This window comes from Trichomonas vaginalis, chromosome VI (genome assembly GCF_026262505.1).
Source record: "Trichomonas vaginalis G3 chromosome VI, whole genome shotgun sequence".
Classification (NCBI taxonomy): domain Eukaryota; phylum Parabasalia; order Trichomonadida; family Trichomonadidae; genus Trichomonas; species Trichomonas vaginalis.
The window spans coordinates 12,241,094-12,254,181 of record NC_067208.1 but is presented as its reverse complement, the minus strand read 5'-3'; the positions used below and the strand labels follow the sequence as shown (position 1 = coordinate 12,254,181).

Below are 13,088 nucleotides of genomic sequence, written 5' to 3'. Positions count from 1 at the left end.
AAAAAATATTTTTTTTCTTTACTTTACGTAACCACCGGCTGCCATAAGTCTTTGACGCCAACCCATACCAGCTAATGAAGGTTGACTTGGTTTAGTTTGGAAACTAAACTTTGGTTTTGGTTTATCTTCAGTTTTTGGCTCACCTTCTTCTATCTGTTTTTCGTCACTTTTCGGTTCATCTGACTTTACTTCACTTGCAGGTATGGTTGTGTCGTCAACATCTTCGTAAATATCATATGCCATCTGTTTTTGTTTTCCTTTCAACTTTTTGTGTTTGTTGTAAAGTTTAGAATATTTCGACTCTAAGTCAATGAGATGTTCTATAATGAACTGTTCGTCGGTAAAATATACTTTTCCATCTGTTGTCTCTTTAACTCCTTCAGACTTCAATATTTTATTTGTGAGAGTCTGTTTCTTTTTTGAGATACTAGCCGTTCCATTTCTATGAAAAGTGACTTTGTAGTTAGGGTTTGTATTTCCAGACCTGGCACTTTCTATTATTGAATTTTTTCTTCATATCTGTAAGTTCTTTGACAGGTTTTGACAATGGTTCTGAACTTTTTGTTTGTGGTGTCAAATCTACCGTTTCAACTTCTTCGGTCATTTCATCTCAGTAAAAATTTTAGTTTGGTTTGTTTTCAACTGGTTGTTTAGGTTTTTTAAGTCGGTCTAAAACTTCCTGAGGTATAGGAAGAACTTGACAAACACGTGGTGGTGTAACTGCTGGAAGTCGACAAATCCATCTTGAACCCATTTGTCTCAATGCTGTATTGTTCATTTCATCTCAGTAAAAAAATTTACATTCCCCACGTTTGAGGCGGTTGAGGTTGGTTATTGTTTACCCACTGTTGTGCATGGTTATATCCTCTGTTAAAGAATCTTTCACCTTGGTCCATATAGTGTCCTGCTTGGTTATAGTAGTCATTTGCTTTGTTATAGTAGTTTCCTGCTTGTGTTCTTACATTGTCCATCCAGCCTTGAACTTTTCCTCTTGTTTCAGGATTTGGAATAAGATTTGCTGCATCTCGTGCTACATCCCAACCTTTCTGTACGGTTTGTATAATAGGTTGTGCTTTCTCTTTCAGTATACCTAAAGTACTCAAAATCTTCCTTCCAATTCCAAATGCACCTCTAGCTATTGTTCCCACTGCGGGCAAAAATCTGGATGCAACTCCTGCTAATGCGCCAAATAAACCCATTTCTTATGGGTTAAAAAATGACGAATCCAAACAAGGACCCCTATGTTTCTAAAGCGACAAAGAAAGCACTCATGGTAAAAATCTTTAGTTCAACACCAAATGCTTGGTTTATGGATATCTTGGAAAACATTCCGAGGTATAGAGAAGATGGACCACCATACTGGCTAATATTTGTCGGTCAAAACACAAGATACTGTGAAGCCATACCATTACAGTCCAAAAATATTTTAGATGTGAAAACTGCTTTGACAATATTCGTTGACAAATACCATCCAACAAAACTGACATCTGACTGTGAAAGTTCTTTCAAATCAGACGATATTAAAAACTATCTGCGTTCAAAAAATGTAAACCAATATTTCATTGTCGACCAAAACCATTCTGCTCTTGGTGTCATTGACAGTTGTATAAAAATCTTAAGAGACTTAAACCAACCACAAGGTGGTGAGGTAGATGAAATGTCATATGACGACAAATATAGACATTTCTCCATGGCAAAGATGAGACAAGTTTTAAATATTTACAATAGCCGTAAACAAAAAGGTTTGGGAAACCACTCCCCCGAAGAAATGAAAAACAACCCCGACTTAGAGAAAGACTATATATTTAATAGTTTAGTCAAAAGAGACAAACAAGAAAGAATGCCAGGCTTCAAACTTAAGAAAGGTGACAAAGTAAAAATAGAAATACCTAAACGCGACCCATATGAAAATACTATTGACTATGACAACAATGGGAACTCGACAGGTACTCGCATTCGTGTTCGTAAAAATAGAAGAAAGTATACAAGAGAATATTATGAAGTTTTAGGCAAACATGGCAAAATGTACAGACTGCAAGCAGAAGATAAAACTACTATTGTCAGACCTCGTTTCAAACTTGTTAAGGTTCAAGGTGGTATACTTTCAAAGACAGTTCCTAACAAATATAAGACAACTCCTGACGAATATGCTAAAGAAGTTGAAAATGACGACTAAGCAATTCTATACCATGCGTAAACTGTCATGTAAGGTGGCATGTAGTCTTTACTCTGTCCGTTGTTTGTGTATATCCTGAAACGAAATGTGTATGGTTTCCTTCTCCCTGAGTGTCATCCCAGTAACAATTTATAGCAAACTTAACGTCGTCTTTAACATCATATCCTTTACCTTTTGTCATTCCTGACCAATCCCAATATCTATGCTTATGCCAACCTGCTTGAGATGTACTTAAATCTATGTAGTGACTGTGTGCAGGTAAGTTTTCACCTGAAATCGTTTTACTTCCACCTGTTTCCTTTGAAGAGTTTGCACAATACAAAAACCTGTCGACTATTTGTTCCCATGCACCAACACCAAACGTTACTTGAGGACCTCTTGCTTCCATAGATGTATAAATAGAACCTACTGGGTTCATTAAATCAAACATATGAGATATTATAGGATTGTCTCTTTTGAACTTAAAATATAGTGCAACTATTTCAGGTTTCTTCTGGTTTGTGTTAGAATATTTTTTATAATATAATCTTATGTTTTCAGGGTAGGTAAAGTCTTGACTATAATATTTATTTCTGTCATCTTCATAATAGTATACTATTCTCGTTTTTTCTATTGCATTATATCTTTTATATCTATAAAAATCTAAATATAATGTTAGCTTTTGTTCATCTACATGTGGTGTTCTAACGTCATCTCCATAGTCATAATAGTATGGTGCTGGAGCTGGGTCAGGCAATGTCATATCTGTCATTTCATAAACTCTTAAATATTTCTTTTGTTCGTCTCCATAGAAGTTTAAGTAGCAGTTGTTGTCTAATGGAACTTTAACTTGTGTACCATCACTCTTTTTATAGCTTACATACATTTCATTGTTATTTTTCGGAATGAGTTTATACCGTGTACCATTTTCTAAGGACTGTACAAACTCCCATCTAAAATATTTGTTTTCTTCATAGACAGAAAAGTCACCAACCATAGTTTCAATATTTTTTGTTCCAACTAAACTTTGGTATATTTCATTGACATATGTTTTATCTGCTTTCTTTTCAAGGCTAACGTTTAAGTCTGTTATTTCAGAAGATGTATGTGTATGTCCAACGTCACTTTTCCTGTTTAAGGTTTCTTGTAAGTTTGTAATATTTGCAATGGTATGTGTATGTCCAACGTCACTTTTCCTGTTTAAGGTTTCTTGTAAGTTTGTAATATTTGCAATGGTATGTGTATGAGTCTTTTTAGAATATTCTTTGTCAGCTCTTGTCACTTCACTTGACATTTTATTGTCAACATATGTTTTATCTGCTAGTTCAGGATGAGTATGTTCTTTCGTTGCATATGTTGCATCTGCTCTGTCATGTTCTTCTTGAACTTTTTCAATGACATACTCTTTGTCAGCTTTGTTGTCAACATCTGCTTTCAAAAGAAGTTCTTTTATAGGCTTCTCGTTTAAAGTTCCTTTTGTTGGATTTATACAGACAGTATGGTTCTTACTGTCTTGAAATAGAAACTCGTCTGTCATTGGGTTTATTGTCAGTTTTAAGTTTCCTTCTTTCAATGACTCAGATATCTTAGAATAGTTTGAAAAGTTTGTTGTGTTCTTATTTAGAGCTTGCAAAATGAGTTGTCGGTTGTGTTTTATTTCTCTCATAGACGCTGTTTCTTTCGACATTTTTATTCTAGATAAAATATGCTTTCAATAGAAAAAGAAAATTCAAGAGTTGCTACAACTAAACCATTAGATGAACTTTTTACGAATGTAGGTCAAAAGTTTGAGACAGAGACCGTAAAGCATGAAGGCTATCGTTTTGACTACCCACTAAGATGGTTAAGAGACCCATCCGTCACAAAAGCTGTTGGCTTTCGTAGAATGAAGTTCATTTCAGAAGCCATACATGGTTTCCCATTTACGGTCGCTTTTGAAGTTCGATACTATAACAAAGAAAAACGTACGTATGAGAAATTTGAACAGGGAAAACTTTTACAAGTGAATTTGCTTGTAAACTTAGAAACAACTCTTCAAGCTTTTCAAGAAAAAATAAACGATATCTATCTCGAATATGCAAAACAGTACAACATTGACGAAGGAGAGTACCATCTCGATATTATATATGACAGGAAAAATGCAACTGTTAAATTCAATAGAATAGAAGACCTTGGAGAAGACGTTTATATTTCTACAAAATATAACAACTTGGCATGGTATAGATTTTTGAGGATGTTAAATCAGCCTGCAGAATATCCAGTACACCCGGACTATTATGAAGTCGAAAACCCTAATGGAACATATGAAAATGTTTTCGACCCAGATGCTATTATAGTTCATGCTTCATTTTCTGGTGCGCAAAACTCTTTTTTATGCTTGGCAAATGACTTTTACGAAAAACCTACAAAGCTATATGAACCACCGAGTGGAAGTATTTCAGACTTTCAAGTATGGTTTACTACAGATGGAAGAAAAAGAATAATTCCATTATACCATGCGTTTTACTTAGAACTTAGTTTCATATACAACTACTATCGAACGGTAAAAATATGATTTTTTAATACGGTTGAGGTGTTGGATTTGGTTGCCAACTAGACTGTGGTGCAGGTTCAGGCTGTTGTATAACAGGAGCTTGCTCTTCTGGTTCAGGGTCTTTAGGTATAATACCAACGAACTGACCTACTCTTTTGCCAATATTTTTGACTCCGTTCCAAATTCCTCTTCCTACGGTTTTTATTCCATTCCATATACCTCTTCCAACATTTCGAAAGAAGTTTCCTATTCTTCCAAAGAAACCCATTTTACTATATGTAAAAATCTAATGTCCACCTAGTCTCTTACGTTTCCTGTTGAGTTCCATAGCATTCTTTAACTGGAGCTCATACATTCTATTTCTCCTCTGGTAGAAAACATACTCTGGGTCAACTCCTGTGTTCGCGTCATCTGCATAGAGTTGTTTATATCCCACTTCGGGTTTGTATAAAACTCTTTCCATCTCATATTTGCATACCATGGTGGCAAACCTAACGCAGCGTCATTTGACATGGCAGTTTGCATTTGTACATCTGTTGGCACTTGACCATAGTTTGCCATTGCAGTTTGTATTCTAACTTCATTTGGAATATTCTCTGGGTTTGGTTGTCCAGGTTGCTGTGCATTCGCTAAGTTCTGTGCGTCCATTTAATATTAGATAAAAATATCTCTTACGAGTACATATGCTGAACATTTGCAGGCATTGGTTCATCTTCATATTCTCTATATCTTTCTGCCACGTCAAATAAGTAAATGACACAATGGAAAAAACCTAAAACAAGTAGTCCTATTTCAAACCACATTTACTTACTAGTAAAATTTCTTTGTTATGACACTTTCTCCAGTTTATAGGACCTCTCTCATATTCTATCTTATCGTATCTAAACTCATAGTCATGTATGTCCTCTAACCATCTCATGACACTTTCCAAACCCACTTTTATCGGATGTAAAGTAAAAGCATGGATGGTTATGTAAAACGTCTAAAGTTTCTAAAGAGTCTCTCAAAGTCCAGTCTACTTGGTATTGAAAATCCCATGTGTTATAGAACGGCGGGTCCACTATAAAGAAAACATTTTCCTTGTCTTTATATTTTTCATACAAATCTGTCCAATGACATCTCACAAACTCTATACCCTCAATATATTTTTCTATGTCCTCTTTGAAAACATTTGTATAGTTAAGATATAAAACTTTTGACATAAGTGTTTCAATGTCATGAACTCTTATAGCACCACTATATAATAGTCTAGCAGATATACTATCCCAGTCTATATATTCTGCTTTTTTCAAAACCTCTCTCACAGTATTTTTCTTATCTAATGGTATACGTTCCATCTTACCTATAGGTATCTTTTCTTTTAACTCTTTCAATATTTTGTTTGTGTCTGGTATATGTTTGAGACGGTTCATATAGTTGTCGAAGTCATTGCATATAATCTTTGAGTCAGGAAATATTGTATGGCACAAATGAGATATATAGAAACTTCCACCGAACAAGTCTACAAATGTTAGACCATTCGGTAGTTTCTTAAGTTCTCTCAATAGAATATCTTTACATCTACTCTTATTTCCAAAGAAGGGTAACGGTGGTTTTGTAAAATTCATTTTATATACAATAAAAATGTTTTTACCCTGAAAAGTGACAGAAAAGTGACAAAACATCTTCGGGGCTAGAGGGCACGAAGTGCCTGGAAGCCCCACTACCTTTTTTTTTTTTTTTTTTTTTTTTTTTTTTTTTTTTTTAGATTAATGAAAAGTTGAAATTTTTCCAATAAAATTTTATTAATGAAAAAAGATTCATGAAATACAATAATAGTAATATAGATATTTTATACAACATGTTATATAAGAGATCACTATAAATAGAATAGCTTTAAACAAAATAATCAAATCAAAATTTGTATCTGTAAACAGCAAGAGTGTTATATGCTAATATTATGTGTAACTACTCATTGGATAATGAATGCAATATAATACATTGATATATTGGCTAAAGAAAAAAAATTATATCCTTCAATTTGGACAATCCGAAATTTTTCTCATTTTTTTGAATTGCATATATATTAATTTGCAATTGAGTGATATCAGCGAGAAACTTATATGCACGTTTAACTTTATCAGATTTCAAATGAAAACATGGATTTCATTGATTGTTTTTCAATACGAGCTCAACAAAAATGATACAAAGATGAATAAGTAGTAGTGCCCCTAAAAACAAGGTAAAAAACAAAAAATTAGCAACAATATACTTAATTTCGGCCAATAGGGTGAAAAGTGAATATGTCAAAAACATTTATTCCATCATCTTGTTATCTGTACCTCACGACAGACGAATATAAAGAGATATCAATTTCCAAAATTTTACCAAAAAGAGATTAGGCCTAATTTTTACGGCCAATCTTTATTATTTGTTACACAGATGCTAGATCCACTACTCCTCAAAACAATTCATTTTTTGAATGGCCCTGTTTTTTAGGCCTTCATTTTATGAAAAATGCCAATATTATACGAATCTTAATATATTTATTTTTTTGTTCTCAATAAAGGTATTCAAAAGTCAATATAAACCATTCAAAATTGAGAGGAAACTCATTGAGAGGCTCGGAATTCGAGTAGTGAGGAAGGGTAAATTTTAAGAGCCAAAATTTCAAATACCCTCAATGTTTCAAAGCCCTTCTACTTAGATTTTGTGACTACCTTATAACCTTTATTTAAGTCCTAGTGATATTCTCCAGTATTTAAAGTTAGAAAACAGGTCAGGTAAGTGGGGCTTCCAGGCGCGTTGCGCCCTCTAGCCCCGGAGAAACTAGAGGAGGAATGATACAAAGACCAGATGAAAAAAATAAAAATATTATAATAAAATTAAATTTTTAGTCTTAAATTGTTTTTTTTATTCGGTATATTCTGAATCTTGAATGTCTTGGAAATTTTCTTCTTCTTCGCTCTCTGAGGTGAGGATTTCTTCGACTTCTTCTTCTTCGCTCTCTGAGGTGAGGATTTCTTCGACTTCTTCTTCGCCATTGGGAGCAACAAATCCTGCGATGAAAACTTTGTATATACCTTCTTGAGGAGTCTCTATGATGAAAGTCGTATTGTTGAGGAAATGGAACTCGACATCTTGAACAAATTGGCAACTGCTGTGTGTGAATTTTGCAATTGTGAGAGGCTTTCCTTTATAGCCCTTGGGAAAGCTTGAGATAGTTACTGTTCCTCCATATGGAACTCTGGCAGGAATATCTAAAGCAACAGTTGTTATAACGTGGAAATTGTCTAAGAATTGAGGCATAGGTTCAATGCAGTATAGTCGTTTTGACTGGTTGTCTTTTGTGTAGAAATATAAATAGAATGACCTTTCACCATATTCATTCAATTCTTCCAAATAATTGTATGAATTTGGATATAAACGGACAAATTCAGCAATTTTAACTTCTTGTAAATGCTTCTGCAAGTTCTTTGGAAACAAGTGAATGAACTGGTCAATAGCTTGCAACGCTATGAGATTGGCAGTAACGGGTAAATATGAAGCAAACATGTCAACAAGTACGCCAGGGTCTTTGATTTCGTTTTCAAGAGGCTGAATGGCATCCATGACAGCTTGAAACATCTCGTTATAATCTCGATTGTCTTCTGAACCCCACTGTTCATTTAACTTATCTAACAATTCTAACCTTTTCTTTGCGTATTTTCTACGAACTTTCTCTGAAAGAGGAGTGTCGCTATCTTGTGTGTCTTGAATTTGAGACTTAAATTGTTTGCTAAAGGCGAGATATCGTGTTTGCGACCTAGTGGTCATTGCAGAATGTTCGATTGGATGTGTTTCTGTATTTTCGGGTGGCTGTGTTTCTGTATGTTCGATTGGAGTCTGATTGGTATGAACTTCTTCTGAAAATGCTTCTGTTCCGATAGTTGTTGTTGCCTGACCTGTTGGCTGAGCTGTTTCTTTGTGCAAATGCATATTGTCCAACAATTTGTTTGCAATTGTATGAGGAAGTTGTTTTGGTATTATAGGAGGTCGTAAGGGTTTTGAGAATGGTGAGACATAAGTTGTAGGAACTTTAACTGCAGAGGTAGTCGACGAATTGTTTGCGACATTTTTTCTTCCTTCCATTATGAAAAATGAACTGTTTTTTTTTCGGACCACTCATAGAAAAGTTTGAAATAAACGGTTTTTGTCAACGGTAACCCCCTCTATTTTTTTATTTTATTTAATAGTTACCGTTGGCAAACCGTTCCATCTCAAATATTGAATGAACTATAAACGTTTTTTGTTTTCTATATATACTTTTTTGTCCAACGGTAAAACTTTTTACACAACGGTTTTTGAGAGTCGTCGCCGGTGACTTTTTTGTAGAGCACTCAAAATAGTATAACTTTGTCCGGACAAGTAAGGGTCTATCGTCGCTACAGGAAAAGTTACAGGCGTTCCAAGGAAGTATACTTTGAGAAGCCTTTTCTCCATTTTAAAACAAGATAGGACGGTTATTTTACAAAACTGACAACACTTTGACCGAGTAGTTTTTTGTGCTGAACAAAAGTGTCATATAAACATCTGTCAAAAACCGTTTTTTACTTCACTTAAAATGCCACGTAAGCTACGTAAGAATATACGTAAGAGGAAGGGAGCATTGAAACATCCAATAGTAAAACTGACACCACAACAACAGTTGCAACAACAAATGATGAATGACCCCACTATGTTGCAACAAATGTCAAGCAACCCTATGCTTTTAAACCGAGTTATTGGTGCACAGAGTGGAGGTTTAAGAGCGGCACTTTTAGCGAAAATGGCAGGCTATGGTGGAGCTGCAGACGGAACAGCTTATAACCCTCAAAGTCAAATGAATTTGAGTTCACTCAAAAATCAAATAACAGATGTCAAAAAGTCAAACATAGACATACAGAAACAAATAAATGAAAACGAAAAGAAACTAGAATATGACAGACACACAAAGAAACTAAATGAGTTAAACGTAGAGAAAATGAAGAAAGAAGAACAACTGAAAGAACTAAGTACAGAGGAATATGCGAAAAAAGTGTCAGAAAAAGCAGCAGAAGTAGCAAAAATGGAACAAGATGTTATAAATTTGAAAAACCATACTACTCAATATAAAGTACTGAAAGATGAAGAGATAAAACAAAAAGCCATGAAGACATATATGGATAGCGATGAGTATAAAAAAGAAGTTGAAGCAAATGTAAAGGCAGAAAAACTTTTACAGTTGCAAAACCAAACCGTACAGTATGAAAACTTAGCACAAGAAAGTAAAAATAACGACGCAGCCATGCAAAAGGCAATGAAAAGCGCAGAATATATAAAAGCTAATAATGACTGGTTAGATGCCCAAGCCAACGCTAAAGCAGCCCAACTTATAGGGTCAATAAGGACAAAAATACAAGCGGATGAAGACAGTTCAAATGAAGCTTTAATGAATGCTGACTTTAAGAATGCCTTCGAAGCTCTTCATAGTAAGGTGAAACTAGTGAACGACTTCTCATCTGGAAAGAAACTGAAGTCTGAAGGTTTCGACAAAGAGTTAAGAGAAGTAGCACAAAATATGACGAAAATAACAGATGCAGCAACGAGACAGGCAGTTCAAAGTGCCTATGACGCCGTTAGAGCAACTGTTGTGGAAAGTCAAGAAAAAGAGTTACAACAGACCAAAACAGACCTAGTAAATGCTTTCTTAAAAACGAAAAGTCAGGTAGGACATTATGCTGCAGATGGAACATATGTGCCAGCTGGTGGAACTTATATACCACCAAACCCTCCAAGAGAAGCACCTGCACCGGGACTACCTAAAACATTTACATCGTCACATGGACACAGACACAGGCATGCACCAAAACAACAACAACAACCAACAGTTCAAAATCCAGCACCACAACCAACAGTTCAAAACACTACACAACAACCAACAGTTCAAAACCCTGCACAACAACAACCACAAACAGAGCAAGGACATAAAAGAAGTAGAGAACAAGGAAACCAAGAATTCTTAAAAATGCTTAAGGAAGATTATGGTTACCCAGATACTCTTGACTTTAGTGACAGATATAAAGAAGCTATTAGAAAGTTCAAGGAAGGAAATACTGACCCGAACCTATTTAGCTTTATGGTTCAGCACCAAATGGGATATAATCTCAAACCTGGAAAATACAAGCTCGCTAAGGGATATGATTTAATAGCATATCATCCAAATGACATGAATGAATTTACTCCGAGATATTTGGTGTCAGAGCTAAATGATAATTCAACTCTCTTCATGAAACGCGTAAAAAATAGAGACGGAACGAAAGAAGAAAGGTTTATGAGTCCGGATGACTTAGATAGGGAACTTTTTAAAAACGGTCTCGGAATATATGAAATGCCAGCAGATGAGGTACAAGAAACTCACAGGAAGAAGTTCAGATACAACCAGACATGGAAGAAATAGTTCAGCAACAACAGCTAGAAGAGCCTGAAGGAAACGAACAAGTCCCTCCTTTGGAAACTAACTTCACAGAACTAGATGAAGATTTGGAACAGCCGAAAAATCTTGACCCTCAACAAGATATGAGGTGAATATGGAATCTTTCCAAGAGTCTAAGAAAAATTCGGCTGACAGAGTAGAAGAATATCGAAAAATGTTCACCGACATACAAAAGACTCCAACATCAGATGAAAATATTCAGCATAGAATGGAAGTACTGAAAGAAAATGTACGCAAATACAATAATCCTTTTTACTTACGACCATATAACGTTCAATCTTTGGCTGAACTCGGTGAAAATAAAAGGTTAAATTTCAACAAAACATATAGAAATGAAACATTGTTTAAAGTTCATTCAGAACCTAACCAATATGGAAACAAACCTACTTTTGTTTCTGCAGACTATGGAACTACAATGAGATGGGGTCATAAAGCTAATCCGGATAGGTGGTTCATAAACTTACAACCACAATTCCAAGAAGTTGTAGACGCAATGGAAGTGAATGGTGAACCAGATATAGCTGGTATTTTCAGCGCGGCTTTAATGCCATTGAAAGATATGAAAGATGCAGATATTTTGGACCAGTATGAAATGAACATGGCTGAGGGAAATATAACACCTGACGTTCTAGAACATTTATCTCAAAGAACTACACAGAACCATAGAGATGGTATATTTGGTGAAGAGTTTAGAAAGAAAGTTAGGGAGAGAGAAGGAAGAGAACCTATTGTACATGACCTTGCAAACGAAAGTTTGCAAAATGTCATAAAAACTTACTTTGCAGACAATGAACCGAGAAGGATGAATATTTAAGAAAACTCAAATGGACAGTACCAAATGAAATGTTAGTATTGAAAAACATGTTCCTTGACAAAATAAAACCAACTACAGAAATAAATGACGCAAGACTGAAACATTGGGTAAAAGCTTTCCCATTCACAAAAGATATTATTGGTAACATGGAAAGAAAACCAGAATGGCTACAAAAACATATATTTGGAAACGAGCTTATTCCATATGGACAAGCTCTGTTTGAAGAGCTTGAACCGGAAACTCAGGAAAGAGTCATGCAAACAATACGCGAAGACTCAAATACAAACTATGACAAAATCTTTCTAGGATATAGGTTACCTGAGATGGGCGACCAGAGCCCAAAGGCAAAAAGGACATGGGAAATTTACAACATACTAGGTGAACATGAGGCAAAGATGCAACAACTTGAAGCAGAGGGCAAGTTACCAAAAGCGACACCAAAGAAGAAGAGAAGAGTAGAACAAAGTGAAAGTAGTGAAGAAGTAACTTCATCTAGTGAAAGTAGTGGCAATGAAGGAAAAAGAAGAGTTAAAAACTCAGTCAGGAAGAAAGTAAAGCTTGGTACGAGTGGGTTCTATTATGACATATAAATCCAACTATTCTATATTTTTACCCATATGAAATGTACGCCGCTCAGAATATAACGCCAACAGTTTTGGATGCCATGAATGGAAATGTTTCCGAATGGTATAACGAATGCGACAATGCCATTAGAAGGTCAGAAATAGTTCCTGGAACTTACGAATATACAACTGCTGTTTCTTATGGAAACGTAGGTGAGTTTGGAGAAGGTTCTTCAACAACAGTAGATATTGCTTGCGACAGGTTTCATATTATTTCTATTGACAACTCATTCTTATACGTGGAACAAGACATTGAAATAAAACCTTCTGCCAAGTTGTCTGACAAGAAAGGTTGCAATGGAATTTTCTATGTCGGATACCAATATGCTCCAGAAGTTTTCATGGGATATAAGATATATTCTAACTCTGACTTAGTTCAAACAGTAACATGGGCAAACTATGAATGGTTCGCTTTGAGAAACTCAGTACAACCACAAGCTAGAGAACAAACAGACCAGTATGCAACTATTGAGAAAATAAGAAGACTTGAC

At 35.1% G+C, this 13,088-nt stretch overlaps 9 protein-coding genes and 1 pseudogene across 10 annotated transcripts, besides 2 other annotated features; 5 read left to right on the top strand and 5 right to left on the bottom strand.

Annotated features, from left to right (window-relative positions):
- Nucleotides 1-6,425: part of a mobile genetic element that runs on past the window's edge.
- TVAGG3_0851810 (phage tail repeat-like family) lies at nucleotides 19-243 on the bottom strand (the record flags this gene model as incomplete). The annotated part of the gene is made up of 1 exon (XM_051249271.1): nucleotides 19-243. One exon carries the CDS (start codon nucleotides 241-243, stop codon nucleotides 19-21), a length of 225 nt encoding a protein of 74 aa, XP_051084746.1.
- Nucleotides 623-778, bottom strand: TVAGG3_0851800 (uncharacterized protein; the record flags this gene model as incomplete). The annotated part of the gene is made up of 1 exon (XM_051249270.1): nucleotides 623-778. The coding sequence occupies one exon, from the start codon at nucleotides 776-778 to the stop codon at nucleotides 623-625; it is 156 nt and encodes a 51-aa protein (XP_051084745.1).
- Nucleotides 1,217-1,834, top strand: TVAGG3_0851790 (uncharacterized protein; the record flags this gene model as incomplete). Its single annotated transcript, XM_051249269.1, has 1 exon — nucleotides 1,217-1,834. A coding segment is annotated over one exon (618 nt), but the record flags the coding sequence as incomplete, so codon positions are not given.
- Nucleotides 2,671-3,842, bottom strand: TVAGG3_0851780 (phage tail repeat-like family; the record flags this gene model as incomplete). The annotated part of the gene is made up of 1 exon (XM_051249268.1): nucleotides 2,671-3,842. A coding segment is annotated over one exon (1,172 nt), but the record flags the coding sequence as incomplete, so codon positions are not given.
- TVAGG3_0851770 (uncharacterized protein) lies at nucleotides 3,891-4,709 on the top strand (the record flags this gene model as incomplete). Its single annotated transcript, XM_051249267.1, has 1 exon — nucleotides 3,891-4,709. A coding segment is annotated over one exon (819 nt), but the record flags the coding sequence as incomplete, so codon positions are not given.
- On the bottom strand, nucleotides 4,714-4,956 carry TVAGG3_0851760 (serine threonine-protein phosphatase family; the record flags this gene model as incomplete). Its single annotated transcript, XM_051249266.1, has 1 exon — nucleotides 4,714-4,956. The coding sequence occupies one exon, from the start codon at nucleotides 4,954-4,956 to the stop codon at nucleotides 4,714-4,716; it is 243 nt and encodes an 80-aa protein (XP_051084741.1).
- Nucleotides 6,426-8,220: 1,795 nt separating the features above from the next.
- On the bottom strand, nucleotides 8,221-8,798 carry TVAGG3_0851740 (attachment subunit-related family; the record flags this gene model as incomplete). Its single annotated transcript, XM_051249265.1, has 1 exon — nucleotides 8,221-8,798. A coding segment is annotated over one exon (578 nt), but the record flags the coding sequence as incomplete, so codon positions are not given.
- Nucleotides 8,799-9,270: 472 nt separating this feature from the next.
- TVAGG3_0851730 (protein of unknown function, DUF4106 family) lies at nucleotides 9,271-9,622 on the top strand (the record flags this gene model as incomplete). Its single annotated transcript, XM_051249264.1, has 1 exon — nucleotides 9,271-9,622. A coding segment is annotated over one exon (352 nt), but the record flags the coding sequence as incomplete, so codon positions are not given.
- A 131-nt stretch (nucleotides 9,623-9,753) lies between these two features.
- TVAGG3_0851720 lies at nucleotides 9,754-11,300 on the top strand (annotated as a pseudogene). Its single transcript has one exon. A coding segment is annotated over exon 1 (1,547 nt).
- Nucleotides 11,301-11,518: 218 nt separating this feature from the next.
- Nucleotides 11,519-13,088: part of a mobile genetic element that runs on past the window's edge.
- TVAGG3_0851710 (protein of unknown function, DUF4106 family) lies at nucleotides 12,298-12,564 on the top strand (the record flags this gene model as incomplete). The annotated part of the gene is made up of 1 exon (XM_051249263.1): nucleotides 12,298-12,564. One exon carries the CDS (start codon nucleotides 12,298-12,300, stop codon nucleotides 12,562-12,564), a length of 267 nt encoding a protein of 88 aa, XP_051084738.1.